Source organism: Urocampus carinirostris, chromosome 14, assembly GCF_059441175.1.
Source record: "Urocampus carinirostris isolate Australia breed hairy pipefish chromosome 14, RoL_Ucar_1.0, whole genome shotgun sequence".
In the NCBI taxonomy this organism is placed as follows: domain Eukaryota; kingdom Metazoa; phylum Chordata; class Actinopteri; order Syngnathiformes; family Syngnathidae; genus Urocampus; species Urocampus carinirostris.
Window position 1 is genome coordinate 648,019 of NC_142362.1, and position 26,271 is coordinate 674,289.

The 26,271-nt window shown below is 39.7% G+C and overlaps 1 protein-coding gene across 1 annotated transcript in view; it reads left to right on the forward strand.

The window, feature by feature from the left end:
• The first annotated feature begins 3,054 nt into the window (after positions 1-3,054).
• neb (nebulin) overlaps positions 3,055-26,271 on the forward strand; it is a 114,546-nt gene continuing 91,329 nt past the window's right edge. The window contains exons 1-24 of the mRNA XM_088352382.1: positions 3,055-3,120; positions 3,183-3,368; positions 6,594-6,659; positions 6,741-6,848; positions 7,623-7,730; positions 8,702-8,806; positions 8,881-8,985; positions 10,190-10,294; positions 11,354-11,458; positions 11,535-11,639; positions 13,800-13,907; positions 16,095-16,211; positions 16,289-16,390; positions 17,379-17,486; positions 18,650-18,754; positions 18,832-18,930; positions 20,633-20,737; positions 20,858-20,965; positions 21,040-21,153; positions 21,236-21,433; positions 22,784-22,891; positions 22,956-23,054; positions 24,248-24,352; positions 24,451-24,558. Coding sequence (XP_088208508.1) covers positions 3,204-3,368; positions 6,594-6,659; positions 6,741-6,848; positions 7,623-7,730; positions 8,702-8,806; positions 8,881-8,985; positions 10,190-10,294; positions 11,354-11,458; positions 11,535-11,639; positions 13,800-13,907; positions 16,095-16,211; positions 16,289-16,390; positions 17,379-17,486; positions 18,650-18,754; positions 18,832-18,930; positions 20,633-20,737; positions 20,858-20,965; positions 21,040-21,153; positions 21,236-21,433; positions 22,784-22,891; positions 22,956-23,054; positions 24,248-24,352; positions 24,451-24,558 — 2,556 coding nt within the window. The 5' untranslated portion in view covers positions 3,055-3,120; positions 3,183-3,203. The remainder of the gene's footprint in view (positions 3,121-3,182; positions 3,369-6,593; positions 6,660-6,740; positions 6,849-7,622; positions 7,731-8,701; positions 8,807-8,880; positions 8,986-10,189; positions 10,295-11,353; positions 11,459-11,534; positions 11,640-13,799; positions 13,908-16,094; positions 16,212-16,288; positions 16,391-17,378; positions 17,487-18,649; positions 18,755-18,831; positions 18,931-20,632; positions 20,738-20,857; positions 20,966-21,039; positions 21,154-21,235; positions 21,434-22,783; positions 22,892-22,955; positions 23,055-24,247; positions 24,353-24,450; positions 24,559-26,271) is intronic.

Below are 26,271 nucleotides of genomic sequence, written 5' to 3' on the forward strand. Positions count from 1 at the left end.
CCGCCCTTCTCATCGTCACCCAGTTAATCTTCATTTTGAGCTTCTGACATCAGCTGTAAAAAAAAATCTGAAGAGTCATCTCTGTTTTTGTTTTTGTCAGCTGCTGTGGTCTACTTTCCCGCTGGCGACCGCTCCTGTTTTTCCACGTACAGCCGTCAAATTACGCCCACGACTTCAAGTAAATCCTTGCACTATGTTTTGGGGGAGTTAAACTTCACATTCCTGTCCTACTTTTATGTTTTGAACTGTTAGAGCCGGTTATGTAGCTGTCTATTTTCACGCATGATTATGTTAATCCTTGTGCTTTCACCTTTTCTGACATATCCAATGTTCTCTCTCCACAATTCACATACTAATGTTGGAGATCAATGTTCGCCCTGCAGCATGGTTCGCTAGCTACTTCCTGATTTGTCCCATAGCAAGTCAAGTCATGTTTATCTGTATAGCCCTTAATCACAAAGAGTCTCAAAGGGCTGCACAGACTACAGACTATTATGATACCATCCCCTGATCTAAGACCTATTTGAGGGCAAGGAAAAACTCAAAAATGAAGAAACCTTGAGAAAGGACCACACATGAGGTAATGCCCGTCCTTCCAGGTTGACCAGGCTGACCAGGCTGCAATGAATGTTGTAATAACAATTTTATATATACCACAGCCATATCCCCCTAGTGGGAGGTGGCTAGAGTCATTTCTGAATCTTTTGGGGAGATTGATACAGAGGAGGGGATTTCCAGCCCCCTCGCTCAACCCAATTGAGGTGTTGGGAGTCATTAGTTGAGCAAACCCCCTAATGCTGAACGCCAACCAGGGAGGCAACGGGTACCAATGTTTAAGTCTTAGGTATGACTCGGCCGAGGCTTGAACCACAACCACCCGGTCTCGGGGCGGGCGCCATACCCCCAAGGCCACAGAGCAGGTCCCAATTAACAATTAATACACATATATCATCAACAGGAAATATAGGTCATTCACGCACTATAAGTTCCCAAAATTGGATGATTTGGTCAAACATTTTTTGTAATCCATCATCAAATTTTGGGCTACAAGCTCCTACTTTTTTGCTATTACTTGTGATTTCAAGAGCCAAGGAGAAATCCGCTGGTTCAAGAGGGTTCTCCATGTTGTGGAATGCTCTGCCTCCTAAAATACAATCTGCAATCTCAGTGGGAGTTTTTAATTCTAGGCTGAAGACACACTTGTGTTCTATAGCTTCTAAGTGATGATGACCTCATACTCTTATCTTCTTGTCCTTGAGGGAGAAGTATTTTGAGTTTTTCCTTGCCCTCGTGTTGCTTTCAGATCAGGGGATGTTGTAACGGTGTTCTGTGCTGCCCTTTGAGACTTTAGTGAATACTGCTGGAGGGATATGTCATTGAGCTCAGTGGACCCGAGAAAAGCCTTGATTGTGCATGCAAAGATCGGGTCCAGGGACAGTCCCAGGATGACCTGAACCTAAATATAATGCCCCAGAAATGTTCTATTTGGTTTAGGTCCGATGAATGTAGGGGGAGTCGGCATTCTGCGGCTCTTTAGCGCTGCCTTAATGGCTCACTCGAGCTTTGTCAAAAATGTTTGGTCATGGAAACACATTTTAAAAACGTGTTTTTGAAGAAAGTAAAAAAAAAAACATAAAACATAATAACGTTTTCCAAAGCTGTAAAAAAATTCCAATAAATATTTGATATTACGTGACACCCTTTTATGTACGAATACCATTTTTGTTTGCATTAGAAAAATGCTTGTCATTTTTTTGCGGTTCCTGCAATGTTTTTGTTTTTTCTGGGCCTTCCCGACTACAGCTCTGGAAGACCAGGAAATGCCATTGGAAATGTGCACAACCAGGAGTCTGAAATGGTGGACCTTCCACACAGTTCCCAATAATACTGAACGAATTTGGGTATTTACTTTTTCACCTGAAGTAAAGCATGACTACCTTAGCCCTCCTTGCATGAAGGAGTAGATATCGATTATGCTAAGGTTTTAGGACCTCCTACCTTGTCCTGGCCCACATTCCATTATTCGGCGTCACCAGGTTGCTCCTTAGACTGTCCAGGAGTTCGGACATGCAGAATGCTTTTGTATCATCGGAATGTGGGCAAGAAATCTGATCACAGTTTTCTGTTCATGAATGCTGAGCACATCTGATCTGTTCTGATCTTAGTTGATGGATATTTACGCGCGATTAATACTTTGAATCAAGTCCAGATCAAATCCCAACGTGTGGGTGTATTTGACATCTACGGATTTTCCCTTTGGACCTTGGCCCACTTGAAACGTTCTCACCCACTTTCTCAGACCTTCTAGCAAAGCCTCTCAAAGAATTTTGTCAACATCCCTATCGGCAAAGTTTTCTTTTTTGCTCTGCTGATGCATTCGGCCTCCCAACAGGTGCTGGTCCCTAAAGGGGAGCAGTTTCGGTATATTTAGCCTTTGAAACCTGAGCGTCCCTGCTCCACCATTGGCCAAAGGGACCACGTGACCACCTGGGTAGAAGTAGCCTCGGCCGTGGCTCCGTCACCCAGCGTTTCTCCGGAGGGAAGCTTGGGGGTAGGCTTTAGCGGCTTTGGGAGACCATTAAAACGCTAACCGGTAAGCGAGCGAAAAACTGGAGAAAGGCTTGGAAGGCTTTTCCTTCTGCTCTGCATGGATTCTTGCATCCCTAATTGGAGCCATCTCGAACTGAACCTGTTCTAGGACCAAACCGCATGAGGGTTTTGAAAGTTTGACTCGTTTGTCATCTGGTTTCTGACCATTTGCCCTCAATATTTATGAAAAATGATGAATTTGTTGTGCTTAAATAACCCAGTCCTATATTTAACTCTTAGCCTCAGAAGGCATCACGGTTTGACTGGAGCCCTCCAATCGGGCAGCGGCATTGGTTTACACGCAAAATAGCTGAGGCTGCAGCTGTCGGCCCCCGTCAAATCGAGGAGGCCTGTTCTTTGTGTTGGGGGGGCGGGGGGTCGATTTGTGATGGTGGTCCAGGGTGCGCACTTTCATCCACTCACTCTTTTTTGTGATTTTAGGGCGAAAAAGTGGGATAAGAGAAACTTCAGTCCCTAGTGGATGGCCAGGGACTTACGGACTCGTGAGGACACTGCCGGAATCTTTCTCTGGTACTTCTCGCAGCTCTTTTAAAATCTCAACTCCGAGTCCTGAAAGGTTTTCTTTGGTGTAGAGCCTCTGACGGGGTCTCAAGATGTCGACGCGTATTGTGGAGTACGTGGAGGAATGGGAGGAGGAGTACGAGGAAGAGCTGGAAGGGGTGGAAGAAGGCGAATATGAAGAAGAGGAGGAGGAAGAGGTAGAAGAGGTGGAGGAGGAAGAAGAGGTGGAGGAGGAAGAAGAGGAAGTTTATGACGAGGTAAGGAGGAAATAGGTCAAAATCACTCGGTGGAGTCCGTCAAGGCCTGGGGCCAAATCAGTCCTATCTATAGTGACTTCAGGATTCGGTTTCAGTCAGATGATGCTAAATGGAAAAAAAATTAAAAGACTGTCAATTTGAGTGGTACTGCATTAGCGTTCACAAGAAGTTCTTTAGCTTCTTGTCTCGACTGCAAAACAAAAACCTCATCTGGTACCCCGACCTTATCTGTGAACGGAGAACATCCCAAAAGGGAAATCCAGAAACGCACTCAAATCTCTTTAATCAGCTGGTTAGCTTTACTTGTTTAATGTAGTCCAGTATAATTTTGACAGTTCAAAAAAATCGGGTGAATTTTAATATCTAAACATCAAGTGGTACTCCTGACCTGACTGCCCAAAGGGGATCTCCAGGACATTCGCAGACCCATATTTTTTTCGATCATTGTGTCCGCCCACCAACTATTGAGAATCTTGTGTAATTTAAGAATAAGGACACCAGGCTAGCTCTTGGATAAACCAACTGTTTGTGTAGCATTTCCTTTTCAGAGCATTCAACTTTGAATCTTAATGATTTGCGTTTTTAATTGTCATCTCCATCCATCGACTACTGAGATTCTGGCACTGTCCAGACCACAGGTGTCAAACTCACGGCTCGCGGGCCGCATCCGGCCCGGCGTACAATTACATCCGGCCCGTGAAATCCTTTTATATACATCTGCTATAATGGCCCGGGTCTATGAAACCCTGATAACTTTCAAATTATACTCGGATACTAAAAACCACAATGGCCGAGAAAATGATGTTAACTGACATTGCCGGTAAACCCGTGTGTCTTATTTGTGGAGATTTTGTGGCCGTCATTAAGGAATTTCATGTAAAACGGCACTACAAGACAAAACTTCAGAGTAAGCTGAAAAAGCTTGAGAAAAGACACAGAAAGTTGAAGAGTTAAAGAAGAATATGAAGATGTTTTTCACTAAAGCAAATTCTCAAAGAGAAATGCACACATTTTTGTTATATTTTCCGTTTTTTCATATTTTCAATTTGTATAGTTTTGACAGGAGATATTTTTATGGAGCGCAACGATTTTTAATTCATTTAATGTTTAAGTTTGTCTATTCTGGAATAATATTCCTGACAGTTTTAAATTCATATTTGTTTGTTTTTTTTTCTTTAAAAAAAAAAAGGCAAGTTTTAGTGTATTCAATAAATATTTATCCAGTTCGGCCCGCGACCAAAGGTTTGGTTTGAGTTCTGGCCCTCTGTAAAATTGCGTTTGACGCCCCTGGTCCAGACCAAGAAGTTAAGTTAGTAACTGCTTTTTTGAAAGTCTTTTACCTGTTCACTTATTTGCCTTTACCCTTACTTATTTAACATTTTAGTTACGCTCTTACTTATTTTGCTTTCTTTTACTCCTTTTTTCTTTCTTTTTTTTATTCCTCTGTTTTCATTGTCTTTTTTTTTCTTTACTTTTTTCTTTCTGACTTGCTTGTTTCCCTTATTACTTACTTACCACCTTTTTACTCAATTATGTCTTTTAATTAATTTCTTACTCTTTAGACTGTCCAGGAGTTCGGACATGCAGAACTTACTGTCGACTTCATGAGTAGAAAATGAATTGAACGAATGACAATTTTACTGTTTTTATGAGTTTAGTACTTGTTTTAGTGCCGTGAGAGTTCAAGTGTTGGCTCTTCACTAAAAACGATTTCATAACCATTTGTATTCTTTTGTACAAACATTCAATTCTAGTATAAATACATAAAACAATTGTCGTATTGTGGAAGAAAACTGTGTTGCCCTGGTGTCGCTTGGGCCGATCTGCAGAATTTGTCCGGTATTACTTTTTCTAATCCTTTGTGCTCTGCCGCAGCTGTTTTACAAAAACCGATCTAGATTTGTGGCCCGTAGCTTTTTGGAATCAGGGTCTGAAAAATGGCTAAATATAGTCGGCAGGACAACATGACGGGCACGGAGAGATCGGACACTGGAATCCAAAATAGAATGGATCTCAACCGAGTGCTCTCTTTCTTTTATATATTTTTTTCAAATGGCTCACGACCGATCGAATTACTCACTGAAATTTGTTTTGTTCTTACTGTAGAAACATTTATGAGGGCTCGAGATGGGTCGAACCGTTTATGGTTAAAAAAAAAAAAATGCTGAAAGAAATATCATTTGAAAAACACTATATCTTTTTCAAACCCTAAATCCAAATCATTTGAAGCCTGGATTTATCATTTTTAACCCAACATACCTACCACTTAGGGAATTTGGACTAAGCAAACATTTCCATTTCTAATGTTGATTGGGAAAAAAAAAGCGAAGATATGTATATATATATAATGATTATTATTAAAAGCCTCAATCCATGCTAACTTTGGTGTTGCTTTTAGAGACTGACCATTTCTGTTTGTTAATTGAAAAAAAACGATGCTAGGATAAATCTATGCATTATATATTGGATGATTATTTGTTAAAAGCAATTAGCAGCAGGCTAAAGCTGGAATGGCTCTCAGAGTCAAACCATTTCTGATAAGTAACCCAAAAGGAAACCATCCTAAAATGAATGTATTTAATCCAAATCTTTTGAAGCCTGCACCAAGTTTTTAGCAAAAGATGAATTGAGCCACCTCCGTGTGAATTAGCTCCAAGCGAATGGCGGTGTTGATCTCAAGGTCAAAACATTCCTGATAGTCAATAAAAAAATTAAAATTCACCAACATTTGAAACCCTTAATTTAGCTTTTTAGCTAAACATAACGTTAGCCACCCTCTTGTGACTCACGCCGACGTCGATTTCAGTGTTAAAACATTTCTGATGGTTCATTCCACAGAAACAAAAGACGCTAATGGAAACGATCATTTTAAAAATCGATTGAAGCTGGTCACTCTCGTTTTTAGCCAACTATAGCGCTAGCCTCCCACTTGTGAATTAGCACCATGTTAACGCCCGTGTTGCCTTCAGCGTTAACTGAAAAGAAATAGATTCTAAAATAAACACATTTTCAAAAGAATGCTTTTTGCAAACCAATCCAAATCGCGTTAAGCCTGAAACTCTTGTTTTTAACGAAGCAAAACGCTAGCACTTGTAACTTGGCGCCAAGCATTGAGAGTCAGTCCATTTCTGAATGGTTCATTCAACAGAAAAAATGATACTAATAGTTTTGAAAGCTTAAATCCGAGTCATTTAAAACCCGTAACTCTTCTCATGTTGTGTTTAGCCGACGACCACGTACGTCACTCACGAGCACCAAACTCACCATCATCAACCTCATCAGGAACAACAGGTAAAACGACAAAATTGCAAATAGAAAAGCAAGTATGGCTGCAAAGGGCTCAGTTGTGCCTTTTCTTTTGTTATCCTGTAGTCGGGCTTGCCCTCGAGGAAGGTGATGAAGAAAGTGAAAGTGGACACTTCGCAGTTCATGACTCCGTACCTGGCCCACAGCCAGAAGATGTTGGACCAGTTCAGCTACGTGAGCCTGAGCTTGCTGCTCTTCTTCTGCTTCTTCTTTTTCTTCTTCTTCTTCTTCCTCATACCATTTTTTCATTGCTTCTTCTATTAGCTTATTCTTCTGTCTTCTTCTGCTCCTACAATCCCTCATTTTCTTATTCTTCTCAGTCTTCTTTTCTTCTCCTTCCTGCCTCACTGGCTCTGCCTCTTTTACCTCTTCTTTTATTCATCCTCTTCTTTGATTTCTTCTTTCCCTTTCTGACTTTTATTTATTCTGTTTTGTCTCCTTCATTTTATTGTCTCCTTCCTCCCTTTTTCTTTGTCTCCTTTATTCTCCTTGCTCTTCTTTTCTGTCTTCTTCCCTTCTCATTTTCTTCTGACCTTTCTCTTTCTTTGTCTTCTTATTTCTATTGTACTTCCTTTCTCTTCTGTCGCATGGTTGTTTTCTTCCTCCTTTATTGTCTCCTTTTCTTTCTCCTTTCTTTTTCTAAAATGTTCCCTTTTCCTTCTACCTCATTTTCTTCTTTTCTTTTCCTTTCTTTCACTTCTCCTTCTTCCTCTTGTTCTGTCTTTTTTCATCTTTCAACCTCTTCTTTCATTTTCTCCTTCTCCTATTTATTATTAGTTTGATTTTTCATCTTCTTTCCTTTCTACCTCCTCTTCTTCTTATCTTACTTTCTGCTTCTTTTCATTCATCCCATTTTTCCCTGCTTGTTTTTTTCTTTCTTTTCCATTTTGTTGTCATTCTCCTTTTCCTTCTCCCCTTACATTTTCTTCACATTCTCATCTTTCACAGAACAAATATCGGCAAGCTTACGACGAGTCCAGAGGGAATCCTCCGGCCATCGGCACCGACACCCCCGAGATGATCCGCATACGCAAGGCTCAGGAGCAGCTCAGCGAGGTAAAACTAGAAGCCTGACAAAGAATTCATCGGTTCTCGAAATCCTTGAATTTTAATGTTGTTTTTAAGGTCAGGAAAATGCTTGAATTTGGGGCGAAGTGCTCGAAAATGCTCGAAAGTGTTGTCGTTGCCGGGTTCCTCGGCAGTCTGACTTGATAGACCAGGCAAAAAATGAAGAACATTGACTGTGACACTAAGATGCCAGCTCTGGTGGTTTGTCATGATGTTAAGCATCACTGCCTCCTACTGGTCACACCCAAGAGGACAGCTCTATTTAGAAAACTGCCTCTTTTGGAATAGCCGGCTTTTTAAAAAATGTTTTAACGATATATCATCAATAATTTATGCACTAAATGATTTAGTAATTAGTCAATTTGTATGTTTTTTCATATGTTTCTGCAAATATTTTTTGTAAACTACAAAAGATCTTTAGCTTTTTACACACTGAACAGATTAAAGTCAAACAACAATGTCAAATACCTGAAATTGCAAAACAAACAATAAAATAGAAATGTAAAATATGAGCCCTGCAGGACTATAAATGATAAAATAAAATAAAACATTTACAATTCTTTTTTCACCAATTTAGACATGGATGGAGATATATAATTAAAATAAATACAACTAAAAGCATTTGATATGATTAAATTGAGTCTGAATTTGGCTCAATTTTCTACTGATAATACATACAATACTTTCTTTTTTGTGTTATGTATTAAATTGAATTAAAAGCCAACACCTCTAGAGCCCTTTCCAAGTTTGTAAACAAATGTGACCTAGAAGTAGAATACCAGCAGAATTCACGTCAGTTTATAGCAGCCCGTTGACCACAGCTCAAAATAGCACAGAGTATGTGAGCGACTTATTTTAGTCATTAAGTCAACATAAGATAGTTATTTTAATAATAATCTTTAAAGTACTAGAAACATGGAGTGGAGGCACTCTGACGGTTCCATGGGTTCCTCCTTTAGATCAAGTATCGCATGGAAGGCAACAAGTCCAAGACGGGCAGCTTGTACGACGGAACGGCGCAGGAGATCGCCCACGTCAAGAAAGTGTCGGATCTCATCAGCAAGGTGAGTTCCGCCACCTCAAATCCACGGCGACGGAAACCCGCGGTAAACCTCGTACCCCCCCTCCCTCCGTACAGGTCCTCTACCGGCAGAAGTGGGACGAGACCAAGGACAAGTACATGATCCCGCCTGATGCCCCAGAACTGGTTCTGGCTGTCAAGAATGCTGCCAACTGCAGCAAAGTGAGATTTTTTTTCTTTCTTTTTTTAACCCGGATGGCAAGCATTTTTTTTTTTAGATACATACTATTTGGTATGATAACTCAGACATTTAGGAATATCCATACATATATCATTTTCATTTATTTATCCCTCCCCCTGCCCTGAGCACAGTACATATCCCAAAAGTAGTTATAAAGTAGCCATGTTGCTCTTTAACTCCACCCGGAAGAGTAAAAGCCCACTATAAACCCCAACCCCACATTTGCATATTACTCTTTTTCTATTACAGTGTGTATTTTCCGTAGCACTATTTCAATATTCTATAGCAAAACATATTTCTGTATTCTATTTCTTTTTTTTAACTATTTTATTTACAACACAAGGATACTGCTGGAAGTGTGAATTTCCCTACGGGGATTGATAGTTTATTATTTCTATCTATCTATCTATCTCTACTTCTATCTCTACTTCTATCTCTATCCATCTAGCTTGCTATCGCTCTATCCATCTATCTCTATCTATCTATCTCTATATCTATCTAGCTATCACTATATCTATCTCTATATCTATCTATCTATCTCTATCACTATCCATCTATCTATCTATATCCATCTATCCATCTCTATCACTAGCCATCTTTCTATCTATCTATACTGTATCTATCTATCCATCTCTATCACTATCATCTATCTAGCTATATCTATCTATCCATCTCTATCACTATCATCTATCTATCTATATCTATCTATCTCTATCACTATCCATCTATCTATCTCTCTATCTCTATATCTAACGATCTCTATCACTATCCATCTATCTATCTCTATCCATCTATCTTTATCTACCTTTATATCTATCTATCTATCTCCATCACTATCCATCTATCTATCTCTCTATCTCTATCTCTATCTATCTCTCTATCTCTATCTAAAGTAAACCAACTGAACTGTATATACACATACATAACATTTCTGGGTGGAAATAATGGTGGTGTCATTTGATTGGCCCGCCTCCTGAGACTCATGTCTGGTGACGCCACTGGGAGGTATAATAATAATAATAATAATTTCCTTTGTATTGTCATTCTTTGTAAGAACGAAATGTCGATACACCTGACCCGTTGTAGCGAGCCGATGCAGCCGCAGCCAACAGAGGGCGCCGCCATTTTTACCAATGTTATAAGTCTTAGGTTTGACATAATTTCGGTTCGATGATATCTCTGCAGAAAATGTACACGGAGGACTGGGAAGAGGAGAAGACCATGTTCTGCCCTTACACCGACAGCCCCGAATTGCGTCGGGTGGCCAAGGCTCAGGAGGTGCTCAGTGACGTAAGTATTTACCCACACATTGATGAGGATTTTCTTTATACTAGTATAGGGTAATACAGGGGTATGAGGAAGGGGCTACACTCGGGACTAGAGCAACACAAATATTCAAGAAAATGAATTATACAAATTAAAATGAATACAAAAATTCCCCGTTTCACCAGATGATGGCAGTAGCTCTTTGACCACCTTGACTTTCCATGATAATTTGAGCCAACCCCGTTTCCGACATGCCGACTGTAAATTAAAAAAAAAAAAAGGAAAGTTGACTGTGAGGGCCGCCGCCTCCACGACAAATGGTAGTAGTAGAGGTGCGATTGCACTTTATTCTGGGAGAGTTAAAAAAAAATGTCCCTCAAGTCAACGCACCCTATTTGAGAACCACTGCTCCACATCATTTGTACCACTAGATTGTAAAAGGAGTATCCCCATACACCGGCGTTGATATAAAAGCGTATAAACTTAGCAGTTCTTCTTAGCCGGTTGGGTTCCCGGTACGCTTTGCTGCGTCGACAGGACGAGGTACTTTATAATGGCAAAGGTAAGACACAAACTAGCGGTGTATGCTAAATTGTTTATCATTTTTTATTAGCTACAATAGCACTAGCTAACATATTGGTATCTACATCGAGTGTCTATGACGTGACTCGTACCTGCTAGTAATTACGCAGTATTTTTGTAGTATTTCCATAGTAGAATTGTTGTAGCACATAAAACTGCTCGGAAATACATAAAACGTACCCCGTTATAAATCTTAGTCGTAAATCCTGGAGTACTTTGAAAGCCGCCAGTCTCTCCGATCGAATGCAGGTATCCTTAGCCGTCTTATGTCTTCATCCAAAGGGATGCGATAAAATGCCTGGGGCTTAGAACCTTGCCAGGACGCACAGCAAGAAATTACTGTGGTGAAAAGTGGTGGTTAAATTCTTCCGCCGTGGTTATTGATGATTGTTTTAACTCGACTGCCGTCCACTCAGGCGCTCAGAATTACGGGGAACTCTGACGTTACGTGGCTCGTGGGCCATAGTTAGCCCGGCCTAACACGAACACGTCCTCCCTCAGGTTCAGTACAAGAAAGGCCACGACGAGCGCATGGCCAAGTACACAATTCTGCCCGACCCCCCTGAGGTGGAGCTGGCCAGGAAAGTCGCCGACCAGCGTAGCGATGTAAGTAAAGGGGAATGAATGAAAAAATGCGATGAAGAAAAGAATCACAAACTCGTGCGCTGTTTTCCCCCCTCAGCTGAAGTACAAGCAGGCGTACAACGAAACCGTGAAAGGCCAATGGTGCGAGACCCCCTACTACGACGTGGCCATGGCTCGGGCCGCCATGGACAACCTCAGCGATGTGAGAATAACGCAACAACACGCCATACGCTAACATATTACCCAAAAAAAGCTACATGTTAAAGTCGATAAAAAGTGTAAAAAGAAACGTTTAAACGGAAAAAAAGCGGATTGGCTGTTAAAGTGTCAAAGTGTCTCATATTTTGGGGATGCTAAAACGTCAATAAATCACTTGATTTATATACACATACACAGTGTTTTCTGGATCATAAGGCACTCCTTCAAAAATAGTATTTTGTGAAATATTTTCTGGACTTTAAAAGCAAAATAAATTAAAACTACAGTCAGACCTAAAAAAAAAAAAAAGCACACAAAAAAACCTATAAAACATATTAATTAATTAATTCACTAAATTAAGTCAAGTCCTGTTTATTTGTTTGGCCCTTAATCACAAAGAGTATCAAGGGGCTGCACAAATTTAAGACTATTGCAAACTACAGACTGTTATGACACCATCCCCTGATCTCAAACCTACATGAGGGCAAATAATACACAGATATTGTCAACATAAAATGTAGGTTCTTCATATGCTATAGAGAAGAAGTGTGTTTTAAGCTTAGATTGAAACATTTCCACTGAGGTTACAGATTGGATCTCAGAGGGCAAAAAGCATTCCACAGCACCAGGGCCCGAAGGGAGAACACTCTTGAACCTGTGGATTTCTTCTTGGCTCTTGGGATCACTAGTAGACCAGCGTTTTCAGAGCAAAAGCTCCGGACCAGAATATAGGGGGAAATTGAAAGATATGAGGGAGCAAGTCCATGCACGATTTTATATAATAGCAACAGAACCTTCAAATCACATCTTAAGCTAACAGGAAGCCAATGCAGGTTAGCTCAAATCGGCATCATGTGATCAAACTTTCCCAGCTCTTGATTTTGGACTTTGGGAGACCGGAGAGTAGTGCATTACAGTCATCGAGACGGGAGGTAACAAACGCGTGAATAATGATCCCCGTATCCGACTGAGACAGCATAGGGCGAATTTTAGCAATATTGCCAAGATGGAAAAAAACTGTTCTAGTAATATTCTTAGAATAGAATAGAATAGAATATACCTTTATTGTCATTGTTACAAAATGGGTTAACATATTGTGACAACGAAATTGGGCATGACACTCCAGTTTTACATGTGTGTTTGAATTGAATTGAAATTAATTTAGAATAAAAAATGTAACAGATTTATTTATAAAGTGCATTTGGTTGTCACATTTATGATAAAAGTAAGATAAAAGCAGATAGGCGCGGAGGAAAACAACTAGCATTTTGTTTTGCTAAAAACAACAACTTCATCAAGAAAATATTTCATTTGAAACTTTTGATTGACAGCTCAAACTACACACCCCACCTTTAATCGCATTTTATGCGAGCTGCTGAAAATAGCGGATAACTGAAGTTGGTCAGAGCTGGTGGAAGTGGCGAGAGAACCTACTACTAGCTAGGTGCTAATCAATATTTTTGACACCGAGAAGAGACAAACCCTTTTGTTGAATTCTGGCTGGAGTTGAACCTTCGCACATTGTGCCTGCCTTGTGACAACAGGAAGAGGCCAAAAAAAAAAGAACATAGTAATACTAGTAAATGAATAAACACATAAAAAAATGTATCTGTCACAAACCATGCAGGTCTAGTGACACCAGGAAGAAACCGAAAGAATGAAGCCCATGATGATATAAGTAAATGAGTCAACGTATGATTACCATATGTACACCATGACACCATGAAAAGGTGAAAAAAATGAATCCCATAGTCATGCTAGTAAATGAGTAAATATATAACTACGCGTCACACACCCTGTGCGTCTTCTCACATCAGGAAGAAGCCAAAGAAAATGAAGCCCATAGAAACACCTGTAGATAAGTACTTATATGATAACTATAGGCATCCTGTACATCCTAGGATACAAGGAAAAGGCCAACAAGAGTGAAGCCCATAGTAGTACAAGTAAAACATTAGATGTATGATAACTACTGTATAGGCACCCTGTACTTTTTGTGAGTCCAGGAATAGGCCAAAGAGAATCCACCTCATATCAAAACTAGTAAATATATGATAACTTTATGCACCCTGCACTTCTTGTGATACCAGGAATTTCACAATTTTCAATGGTTTTATAAAAAACAAATGCATGTGTGTGCATTTGACCTTTTTTTCCCTCGCAGAGAAAATACACGCAGCAGTACGAGGACATCAAAGACAACATCGTCTACAAGCAAACGGAAACGCCCGTCTACGAAACACAAAAGAAAGCCCGCGCCTTCGCCAGCGACGTGAGTCAAAGCCGCCCATATCGCAATCAATGACGTCAAAAAAAACTTTTATCAATGATGTACTGTACAGTGTTATGAAAAAGTAAATGAAATGAAATAAATGAAATGATCTGCATTTATATAGCGCTTTTCAAGTCAATGACTTCCCAAAGCGCTTTACATTGTGCTTCACATTTCCCAATAGCAGCCGTGATCTGTGCAGCCATGTAAGGTGCTAACCTGCTTATTGGGGGTTCAGTGTTTTACCCAAGAACACTTCGACATGACCGAAAGATCCTGAAGGAGAACGTCCGACAAGTATTTGACTCCTTCCTGATTTCTGTGTTTTTTTGCACTTTTATCACTCAAAAAGGTTTCGGATCATCAATCCAATTTGGATATCACAGAGACAACTTAAGGGAATAAAACATGCACGTTGAAATGTGGATTCAATTTATGAAAAGTTGAAAAAGTCATTGCCCTTCTTATTAAATCATAAAGTAACCAAGACCAAGTCAAGTTTATTTGTGCCCCCCTAATCAAAGGAAGTCTCAAAGGGCTGCACAGACCATAGATTATTTCAAACGAAAGACTATTATTACACCCTGATCTAAAACCTACATGAGGGCAAGGGAAAACTCAAAAACCTCAACGTGAGGAATATGCAGAAACCTCGAGCACATGAAATCATCCCCCTTTCAGGATGACCAGGCTGCAATGGATGTTACAAGGGCACATGAAATAAACGAAGCACAGTTTGGGGAAAGCTAAATTCAATTCCACAGGCCACGCCCAAAATGGATTGCCGCCACCTGTGCCGTGTTGAAACAAGAAATGGCTTTAATTGTTCAATCTTAAACAAAAGTGAAGGAAGTTACACAATTGACACGCCACCATTCAAAGAAATTCCAGAAGAAATGAAAATAAAAAAAGATTCGAATCGATCAGTCTGGAAAAGGTCAAAAAGCCATTTAGGCTGCAGAGCACCAGCGAACCACTGCCAGAGCCATTATCCACAAATGGAGAAAACAGTGGCAAACCTTCCCAGGAGTGGTCAACCAACAGAGATAACTCTAAGAGTGTAATGACGGCTCATGGAAAACATCTAAGGAACTGCAGGACTTGCCCTTCTCTGTTGAGTTTTCATTCATTACTCCAGTATAAGAAAGACACTGGCCAATAGGGCACCCGTGGGAGAGTTTCCAGCCTAAAACCACTGCCGTCACAAAAGAACATCTCATATTTGCCAAAAAAACATCTTGATTATCCACAAAACCTTTGGAGAAACATTCTGCGGACTGACGAGTCAAAATGGAACTTTTTTAAAGGTGTGCAATTTGTTAGATCTGATGTAAAACTGGAAAAAGAACCTGATGCCAACAGTAAGGCATGGTGGTGGCCGTGTGACGGGACCAGGACGACTGGCCGCGCTCGAAGGAATCGTAAGTTCTGGTGTTTACCGAAAGATCCTGAAGGAGAACGTCCGACCATCAGCGGGTGCCCTCAAACTCAAGCACAGGACAACTGTCCGAAAAGCACTGGCGTGTCCGATAGCTCAAAAAATAACAGAATAAAGGTCCCGAAGTCGCCAAATCGAAGTCCAGATTCAGATTTCATAGAGATGCTGTACTGTGACCTTGAATGGACATTTCATACCAGGAAAGCCTCCAATATGACAGATTCGAAACCATTTTGCAAAGAAGAGTGGGCTAAAATTCCTCCACAGCCTTGCAAAAGGCTCATTAGCAATTTTCGGAAAGGATCGTTTCTTCTTATCGTTCGCTATTAGCTTCAGGGGGCAATGACGTTTTTTTTTTTACAAAGGGCTAGTTAGCATTAGCCTTCATAAACGGAACGGACATTTGAATTTTCGATTTCCTTGGCTCGTCTCGAAGTGATATTCAAATTGCTTTGTGAGTGATAAATATACCAAAAACACAGAAATCGGGAAGGGGGCAAATGACTTTTTCACGGCACTGTATAATGAATACATGAGTAGGGCGTCATGTGACTAATTGTCAGGTCTTTTTTGTGTTTTTGTTGTATTTTGCTAATAACTGTGACTTCATATTTGCCCAATAATTATCCTGCTTGCCCTTTAAAAGGTTCTTATCGGAGATCATTTTCTAAATCCGTCGATAATAAATATCTTGTCACTTTCTCAGACAATATTTTCTATGAAATATATGATCTATTTTCCAACCGCAGGCGCATTACAAGAAAGAGTACGAAAAGAACAAGTCCCAGTCGGACTACAACACGTTGCCGGCCACCGAGAACCCTCTGCTCCGCCAACTGCGATATGCCGGAAGCATTCTCAGCGACGTAAAAAAAATCGAATGAACAGTATCCCCCAATGTAGGAAAACCACTGAAGTCTTTTTTCTCTTTGTTTCCTTGCAGAAAGTTTACAAGGCCAACTACGAAAAGTCTCGCGGGTCAAGCATCAACTACTGCGAAACGCCCAAATTCCAGATGGACTCCGTTCTCAAACAGTTTACTGATGTAATGACTCTTTCCTTTTTCCTTTTTTTATTATAATTCGTTCGGTCGTTTTCAATCATATAAAATATACCTACTGTGTATAATGGATATATTCAGAATTTGTTATATTGTAAAAGAGATTTCCCCCATTTTTTTTTCACTCAACTTTAATTTATTCTTAAAATAACAATTTTGTTCTCAATAATTAAAGTCGGATTTAAAATAAAAAAACTTCTGTCTTAAATATTTATAACACACCTTACATAAAAAAATAATTAAATAATACGTATAAATTAAATTGAAAACGACGAATTTTAGTATTTCTTTTGAAATCGTGTTGTTTGTGATTACCATATCATCACAAAAAGGAATCACTAAATACATCGATAGAAAATATAAAAAATATATATAAACAAATAAAAGTACCCATAATTGTACAAATACAGAAATCAGTTAAAATAATTAAATTATGAATATAATAAGAACAACAATAAAGGAACAAATAATAAAATAAAAAATGGTAAAATACACAAAAATATAAAACAAATTAAAAAATGAAAATATGGAGAATACGTAGGAAAAAAAACATGAAATCAAAAATTATAAAATTAAATACTAACGGTGAATTAATTTAAGTCATGAATAAAACACCTAAAATCTGTTTATATTTTTAACACGACGTATAAACAAATATTACAATTAGAATGGGAAAATGACATTGAAAAAAATAAATATAAGGCAAAAATAAATCAAACAAAATGAACCAAAATAAAAATAAATCCAAAAACAATGAACAAAAGAAAAACGATTACAATCAATAAAATAGCCAAAAAATAAACATATGCATCAACTCAAATAAACACTACGAATACAAAGTCAACTTGAATTCCTTTCGCACGAAATCCAATTTTCAATTTGAACATCTATTTTTGCTGCTTTGTTCTCCAAAATGGATTTTTTTTTTCCTTCTATTGAAATTCTTTTCTTCTCTTATTTTGCGCGCCCGCAGAAGCAGTACAGAGAAAAGTACGACAAGGAAATCAAAGGTCACTACCTGGGCAGCTACGAGGACGTCTACATGCTCCACTGCCAGCAAGTAGAAGACCTGAAGAAAGAGGTGCCGCCTTTAAACTCTCGTTTTTCTCCGGAATGAAATTAAAAAGAGTAGCGGGCAACTATCGGGCGTGGCCCCCGGGGGCCGCATTTGGTCGAGGGGCCCTTATTTATGCAGACATTTACACGAGAGATGAGTTTCATCAAATTGCTTTTGAAACACTCACAAGGTCCTTGTGTTAAGCACTACATTTGATATTGAGTTTATAAGATGACTGGAGTTTTATTTTCTAGTACTTCTGCAGTAGGATTATTGAGGTATTTCTCGAGTACTACCGTAGTTTGCTTTTTGTAAGATTTGCGTAGTATCTCCGCAGTAATATTTTTGCAGTATTTCATGAATGGTGTTTTTTAGTATTTCTGTAGTAATTACTTAGTATTTTTGTAGTATTTCCATCGTAGAACTATTGTAGTATATCTGTATTTGTGCTGCGTTACTGTCGTGGTATTTTTGTAGTATTTCTGTCATAATATTCCTGTTCTAGTAGTTTTGTATTATGGCATTATAGTAGTGGTATTTCCATAGTTGTATTTGTTGTATTTATATAGTATTTTTTTTTGTATTGCCATAGTATATTTCCTGTATTATATCCGTATTATTTTTGTAATATTACTGTAGTCGTATTTGTCTGGTGTTTTTATTATCATAATTCTGTCGCGTAGTAAATCCATAATATTAGTGTAGTGGTATTTTCGTTGTATTTTAGTTGTAATTTTGCTAAAATAGTGTTTTTGTAGTATTTATTTCATAATATTTCTGTTGTATTATTTTTGTATTATAGTATTCTTGTAGTGGTGTTTTCAGAGTAGCAGTTTTGTTGTATTTCTGTAGTATTTTTAAAGTATTTTCATATTTTCAATTATTCAGTCTATCTGTCGTATTTTTTTAGTAAGTAAATATAGTAAGTGTATTTTTGTAGTAATTTTGTTGTAATAACTCTGTAGTAGCATTTATGTAGTATGATTGATTGTCATAATATTTTTGTTGTATTTTTTATGATAGTATTATTGCGGTGAGATTTTTATAGTATTTTTATAGTAGTATTTCTTTAGTATTTTTGTGATATTACCGTAGTTTTATTCATCTGGTATTTCTGTTGTAATATTTTTTATTATCGTACGACCACAGTGGTCTATTTCTTAAAACGCCCTTCTGTTTTTTGGCAGAAACTCTACAAAGCCGAATACGAAGAAACCAAAACGCAATGTTTCTTCCCACAAACCATCACGCCCGAGTACGAAGCCACCAAGAAGCTGGACCAATGCAAAGACGTGAGGAGAGACTTTGGATTCTCTGCCGCTCTCAACTTCTTCTGTTTTTACATTTTTTGTTTTCTTCTTCTTCGCAGAACGTTTATCGGCAGCATCCGGACAAAGTCCAGTTCACCCAAGTGACCGACTCGCCGGTTCTGCTTCAGGCGGCCGTCAACGCCAAACAACTCAGCGACGTGAGTATGACGGACGGAAATCCACATCGGGAACTTCTCGAGTGTCTCGGGGGAACCTGAGATCTTCCCGACTGGAGTAAATCTAGAAGTTAGTGTTCAGCGAACTCAGAATAGAAGAGATCTGAGAAAGTCCCAGTCCATGAGAACGTTGCTGTGTCCTATCAAAGTCAAGTTTATTTGTTTGGCTTTCAATCACAAGTAGTCTCAAAGGGCTGCACAGACCACAGACTATTGCAAACCACAGACTACGAACAAAGGGGCTTCCTACCAATCAACTGTCAAGACCAGAACGGAGACAGGACCCACTCGCGTACCGTTTCTCACAGTTTTATTGGGAAGAAGGGAAAGGAGTGCACACACGATCCGGAGATCGCTGGTTGAGGGGAGTAGGTTGCTCAGACGCGGAATTCTGTGGTGAGCAGGAACGGAAAAAACGGGCCAGTAGCCGGGGCGGAAGAGCAAAAACATGATCAGAATTAAAAAACGAATCGTTATTTGGGCAAGAGAACAGACGTGGTCGAGATCAAAACAGGTCGTAATTCGGGACAGGAGAGCAGACGTGGTTGTGATCAAACAGATCGTAACGTGAGACAAAAAAGAGCAAAAAACAGGACAGGCGAAAAAAGGCTTGCCATGTAAAAACGGAGATTCGCAGACGGACCGACAAAAGGGGACTGACAGGACCGAGTTTAAATACTGACAGGGAGCCAATCTGTCAACAAGCTGCAGCTGGCACCACACTGGCGGGGTATTAGGGCGGCATGGCAACCGTGACATCAACTGCCGGTTTCCCCCGAGATGTCTTTTTTTTTCTCTTGTGATTGGTCAATATATACATTTTTGGGGGGATGTTGTCTTCTTAAATTCTTTGAATATAAAAGAGTTTACAATATTTTTAATTGTATTCTTTTTTGTAGAATCATAAATATTTTGATTATATTTCCTGTGTTTTTCCAAAGTGAATGTGTTTATTAAGAAAAGTCAAGTTTTTCTTCTGTCTTCTTTTGCCTCTTCTTTTTTGACTTTTCCTTTATTTTCCACCCTTTTTAGGCCATTTCATGCATAATCTTGCATACTATATAGAAAAGTTGGGATTAAAACAACAAAAACGGCCTTAAAAGCCGTTTTGCTTAATATAGTCGGAATTCCCATCGCTCCCAGTAAACTCTGCGGTGTTTCATATTTGCTTCAGAAAATTTCAAATGCTTTGACATACAATTTGATTTTAAAGTAACGGAAATGGTTACTTTCCCTGGATACTCGTTACTTTGACTATGGAGTAATTCAGTGACTCACTTTTTGGAAGTAGTGAGTACCTAATACTAAGTAACGTGCCCAACACTAGTTACTGGAGAGTTAGAATACAATAGAATAGAATCTAGCTTTATTGTCATTGTTACAAAATGGGTTGAACATATTGTGACAATGAAATTGGGCATGGCACTCCAGGTTCACATTTAACAGTGAGGATAAAAGAAAACAAAGAAAATAAAGGAACAAAGAAGATAAGGTTAGAATTGACACAATATTTACACAAGAAATGTGGGCATGTAGGATGTTACATACAGTTTTCAGATCCTATTAGTGCAATATGCGTTAAGTGCAAAAATAGTCAACATTGTGCAAAAAATAGTCAACATTGTGCAAGGTGAGCATAGGCATGAATACAATAGACATTCACAAGATTCTTTTTTCCTCCTAGATTAACTACAAAGCAAAGTACGAAGAGACCAAACACAAAAACTGCCTGCCTCCCGACTTTCCCTTCTTCGTCCAGTCCCGAGTCAACGCCTTCAACCTCAGCGACGTAAGCCGGCCTCTATGGCTTTCCTGTCATGACGCTCGAGAGCTAGCTAAGCTAACAAGTGATGATCCTTGTTTTTGTGGCAACACGCATAAAAATACCAGTGACTCCTTGTCCTTACAGAGCTGCTACAAATATGAATGGGAGAGAGACAAGGCCAAGAAGTTTGAGGTCATGGCGGACGCCATCCCCATCATGGCCGCCCGGGCTCACACCAACATCGCCAGCGACGTACGAAATACCTTCACGACGCTTCGAGGAGCGTCTGAATCGAATCACGAGATATTTTGGGGGTTTGCTTTTAGGTGAGATACAAGAAGGAGTACGAGAAGAACAAGGGTCAGATGGTCGGAGCGCTCAGCATTCACGACGATCCCAAGATCCTGCACTCGGTTCACGTGGCCAAAATCCAGAGCGACGTAAGCTAATTGACCTCTTCGTCCGTCCCGGATTCCGGTCGGAAAACGACGGAACCCCTTTAATCGTGCTCTTCTCCCGCAGAGAGAATACAAGAAGGACTATGAGAAGATCAAGACCAAATACCATACGCCTCTGGACATGATGTCAGTCACTCAGGCCAAGAAGTCTCAGGCCATCAGCAGCATGACCGGCTACCGCACCATCAATACCAACTTCTTCCTGCCCCCTGATGCCGTTTCTTTCGACACCGCCAAAAAGGCTAACGTCATCCAGAGTGACGTGAGTCATCCATCCATCCATTATCTGCACCGCTTATCCTCAGTAGGGTCGCGGGGGTGCCGGAGCCCATCCCAGTTATCTTCGGGGAGTGGGCAGGGGACACACTCAACTGCTTGCCAGCCAGTCGCAGGGACACACTAGCACAACGCGGGACAATTTGGTTAGGCCAATTCACCTGACATGCATGTTTTTGGAATGTGGGAGGAAACCGGAGTGCCCGGAGGAAACCCACGCAAGCACAGGGAGAACATGCAAACTCCACACAGGAGGTTCGATCTCATGACCTCATAACTGTGCCGCATGTGATGTGAGTCACACAAGCAGTCTCAAAGGGCTCTACAGACTATTATTACAGCCTCCTCTGATCTAAAACCTACATGAGGGCAAGGAAACACTCAAAATGACAAAAATGAAGAACGTTTTCATTGTTGAGAAAAGGTCCAGCTTCAGGCAAAAATATACAGGTCACGATGTCAACGTGATCATTGTCATCACCGTCTTAAACAGTGGTCAAAAAACGATGGCTCTCTTCATGAGCACATATGGCTCGGAGATCAAATGAAAAATGCGAAATTTTGTGTCGTATTCTTAAATACCGAGCCAATCAAACGCATCCGGAACCAAGATCGTACAGACTGTCTAAAGCAGGAGTCGGGAACCTATGACTCTTTTGATAACTGTGCTTTTGGCGTAGACCAGGGGTGTCAAACTCATTTTGATTAGGGGGCCACACGATAGAACAAACGTTCTGTCGGGGGCCGAACTAGAAGATTAAAGAGAAAGAAAAAGAGAGACAAAGAAATAAGAGAAAGAGAGAGGGAAAAGGAGAGAGGGCGGGACAAAGAAGGAAAAAGAGAGAGAGGGAGAGAGCGTGAGAAACAAAAGATGAAAAGTCGTGGGAGAGGGGGAAAAGAAAGGGAGAGGAAGAAAGAAAGCCAAAGAGAAAGACAGAAGGAGAGAAAAGAGAAAAGAAAGCACAAAGGGTAGGTAGAGAGAAAGAGAAAAGCGAGAAAAGGAAAAAAGGAAGTTAGAGCAAAAGAAGTTCAAAAGACACAAAGAGAAAGAAACAAAGGGAGAGAGAGTGAGAGAGAGAGAGAGAGAGAGAGAGAGAGAGAGAGAGAGAGAGAGAGAGAGAGAGAGAGAGAGAGAGAGAGAGAGAGAGAGAGAGAGAGAGAGAGAGAGAGAGAGAGAGAGAGAGAGAGAGAGAGAGAGAGAGAGAGAGAGAGAGAGAGAGAGAGAGAGAGAGAGAGATCTCTCTTTCAATTCTCTCTTTAATGTACTAGTCCGGCCCCGCAAGAGTTTTTTTTTTTTGTGGCTAAGAGTTACCTCTCCTCCCCCTTTCCTTTTCAGAACGAGTACAAGTACGACTACAACAACTACAGCAAGGGGACCCCGTGGGTGCCCTTGGGGTCTCTGGAGGTGGAAGCCAACAGAAAGGCCGGAGAAATCCTCAGCGAGGTCGGGCCCCTCGTCCCCAAACGCCGGAGGGCAATTTTCACGCCGCCTTTTTATCTGTGTGCAGAAAAAATACCGCCAGCACCCCGACACCGTACCTTTCACACCCATCCCCGACCATCCCATCATGATGCAGGCCAAAGTCAACCAGCTGCAGAGGAGTGACGTCAGTTTACCGTGATCACGTATATTCGTATAGATTTTTGTACTCTATCCACTGTAGTATTTTTTGTAGTATTTCCGTCGTATTTTGAAAGTATTTCCAAAGTAGATCTCGTATTCCGTCTGTTGTGTTTTTGTATTATTACCGTATTTGAATTTTTCTCATATTATTGTTGTGGTACTTTCGCAGTAGTATTTTTGCATTTTAGTATTACAGTTAGTATTTTAGTTTTAGAGTTTATGAAGTGTTTCTCTTGGAGTAATTTGTATTATCTCCGGAGTTGAATTTTTCTCATATTATTGTTGTGGTACTTTAATAGTAGTATTTTTGCACTTTAGTATTACAGTTAGTATTTCAGTTTTAGTGTTTATGAAGTATTTCTATTGGAGTATTTTGTATCATTTCCGTAGTTGAATTTTTTTTCTCATATTATTGTTGTGGTACTTTTGGAGTAGTATTTTTGCATTTTAGTATTACAGTTAGTAATTTAGTTTTTGTGTTTATGAAGTATTTCTAAAAGAGTATTTTGTATCATTTCTGTAGTTGACATTTTCTTATATTATTGTTGTGGTACTTTTGTAGTAGTAGTTTTGCATTTTAGTATTACAGTTAGTGTTTCAGTTTCAGTGTTTATGAAGTATTTCTATTGGAGTATTTTGTATTATTTCCATAGTTGAAATTTTCTCATATTATTGTTGTGGTACTTTTGTAGTCGTAGTTTTGCATTTTAATATTACAGTTAGTATTTCAGTTTTAGTGTTTATGAAGTATTTCGATTGGAGTATTTTGTATTTTTTCCGTAGTATGTTGGGAATATTTATGTCGTTGTATTCCTGTAGTCGTATTTCTGCACTATAATATCATTGTCGTCGTATTTTTATGGTATTTCTTTTCAGAATGAAAGCCAAATAGCATATGACATCCCTGTTTTTAAGGACTTCATTTTCCATTTCGTTTTTTAGTCTTGTTGTAGTAAATTTGTCGTAAAGTATTTTTGTTGTAGACACGCAAAGGGACAATGGAAACAAATTCATTGTTAGTACATTATTTACTATGATATGGATATTGTCATTAGAATTTGACCGTTTTCTTCGTTGGGCCGGGGGGAAGTGCCTGGGGGGCCGCATGTGACCCTCGGGCTGTAGTTTTCCCACCTCCGGGTTATACCTACCCGGTTCCCATTCTCTTTCCCACAGTTGTTCTACAAGCAAGGTCTGGAGGACATCCACCAGAAGTACTCTCTGCCCCCTGACATTCCAGAGTTCCTCCAAGCCAAATGCAACGCTTACAACATCAGCAACGTAAGACAATGACACAATCTCTATTTCAGTTTCCGGACTCTTCCGGTCCCTCCGCAAAACTCGAGACCGTTTTGGACTCTTGTGGTCTACGCTTTCAGAACTACTACAAGTACGCCTGGCAGGACGAGATCGCCAAAGGCTACCACCTGGAGCCCGACGCCATCCCCATCGTTGCCGCCAAAGCTGCCAGAATTGCTGCCAGTGATGTAAGTTCTTGAAATACAGTAGAATAGAATACAATAGAGTAAAATAGAATAAAATGATCTGAGGAGTTCTTGTTTGAACCCCTTCACATTCCTGCAAAATTTGCCTGAAATACCAATGCATGACGTACCCAAAGTCAATTGAATTGAACCGTTAGGAGAATATGGACGCTATTAGTCTCTTTTCAAAGGCCGCACAGTTTTGCCCCAAATTGAAATAATCACTGCAAGTCCTAGGAACATTAATCATCGGAGTTGGAACACACAGAAACGGGAGGTTTTTATTCTCACCTGAATTTTTTTCTGCACTCAAATGTCCGCAGATGAGTGTAGCATGGGCAATAGCATGAAGCCTGACCTGGTCTTGGGTCAAATTGGATCAAAATCTGAAAAACTGAACATTGTATTTTACACAAATGTTGTAAAGCTATGTCTAAGCGTTTCCAAAAGTGGCCATTTGGAGATGACCGTTTTTTAGCTCCAAAACCTCTGCAGTAGTGTAATTTTGAGACATTGTAAAATAGTTGTAAATGTTTGACTTTTCTTTCGACAAGTCAATCACTGATTGTGCTTGTGATAACGGTGCGTAAAACTAGATCTTGAGTTGCCTTACGACATATATTTTCTGCTATGATCTGGATACACATTATAAATAGGAATACATTTATGTTGGGAATTTCTAACCAATGTGTCAATCATTGTTTGAATTGTTTACTACTGGCTGAAGATATTCGGAGCTACTGGAGGCGATCTCTCTTTTATCAAACAGACCCGTAGAGGCTTATGCAGGTTGTGGGACGTGAAAAAAAAGCCTTCTGATGGCTGTGAGTAGTTTCAATCGAAAGCCTAGAGGCTTACAGCCATATTGATAATCATCTCACAAGTTTGTATACGTTTAAAAAGGAATTATGGGGCGACACGAACAGATTACAACAAGATACATCCAACGATGCAGGAATGCTTTTAGGTGGATTTTTTTATATCATTCAGTATTATCCTATGTTTTGAAGTCAATATTTGACACGGTGAGATTCACTGGACTCTCGTGAATGTAACATATATATAGTCAGATGACTCTTAGGAGATGTTATTGGTAAAGTATACCGGCTTTATCATTTTGGGATATCTTATTTCAGAGTACTGACTGTGATGTTTTTGTGATGAGTATATTTTAAATTCTAGAATCCCAAGAGTTCACGTTTTCCAATGGCATGTGGCATGACAGATTTCAGTGACTGGTGTCATCATACAGACACGTATTTGTTTGTCAAAAGTCCGTGGAAACGTTAAGGGACCTGTCGTGTCTGCCGGAGAGGCAGCATGTCAAAGAAGTCCACAATAACGTGATAGGCGATGTCCTCCAGACCAGGCAGAGAGAGAGCAATGACTTTCTGGGCTGTGTTGATGACTCTGAAAAGTTTTTCTGTCTGCTTGCACTGTCTTCTCAAAACGGGACAGGCAGGATAAAGTTTTTGGAGTAACAATTAAGTGCTTAACCTTCCGATTTAAAGAGGTTCCTAAAAAAACAATGATTTGACCTCCAACAAAAAAAAAACATGAGCTGAAATGAGAAAAATCTTAAAATTCTTACAGATCGTTGTATCTTTTTAAGGGCCTCTGATACTAACTTTCTGGTAGTCATGGGCCTGAAACCAACACAAAAACATTTTCTGGAGCGGATGCAACTAGCATTAGTGTACATTTTCTTTCAGTTTT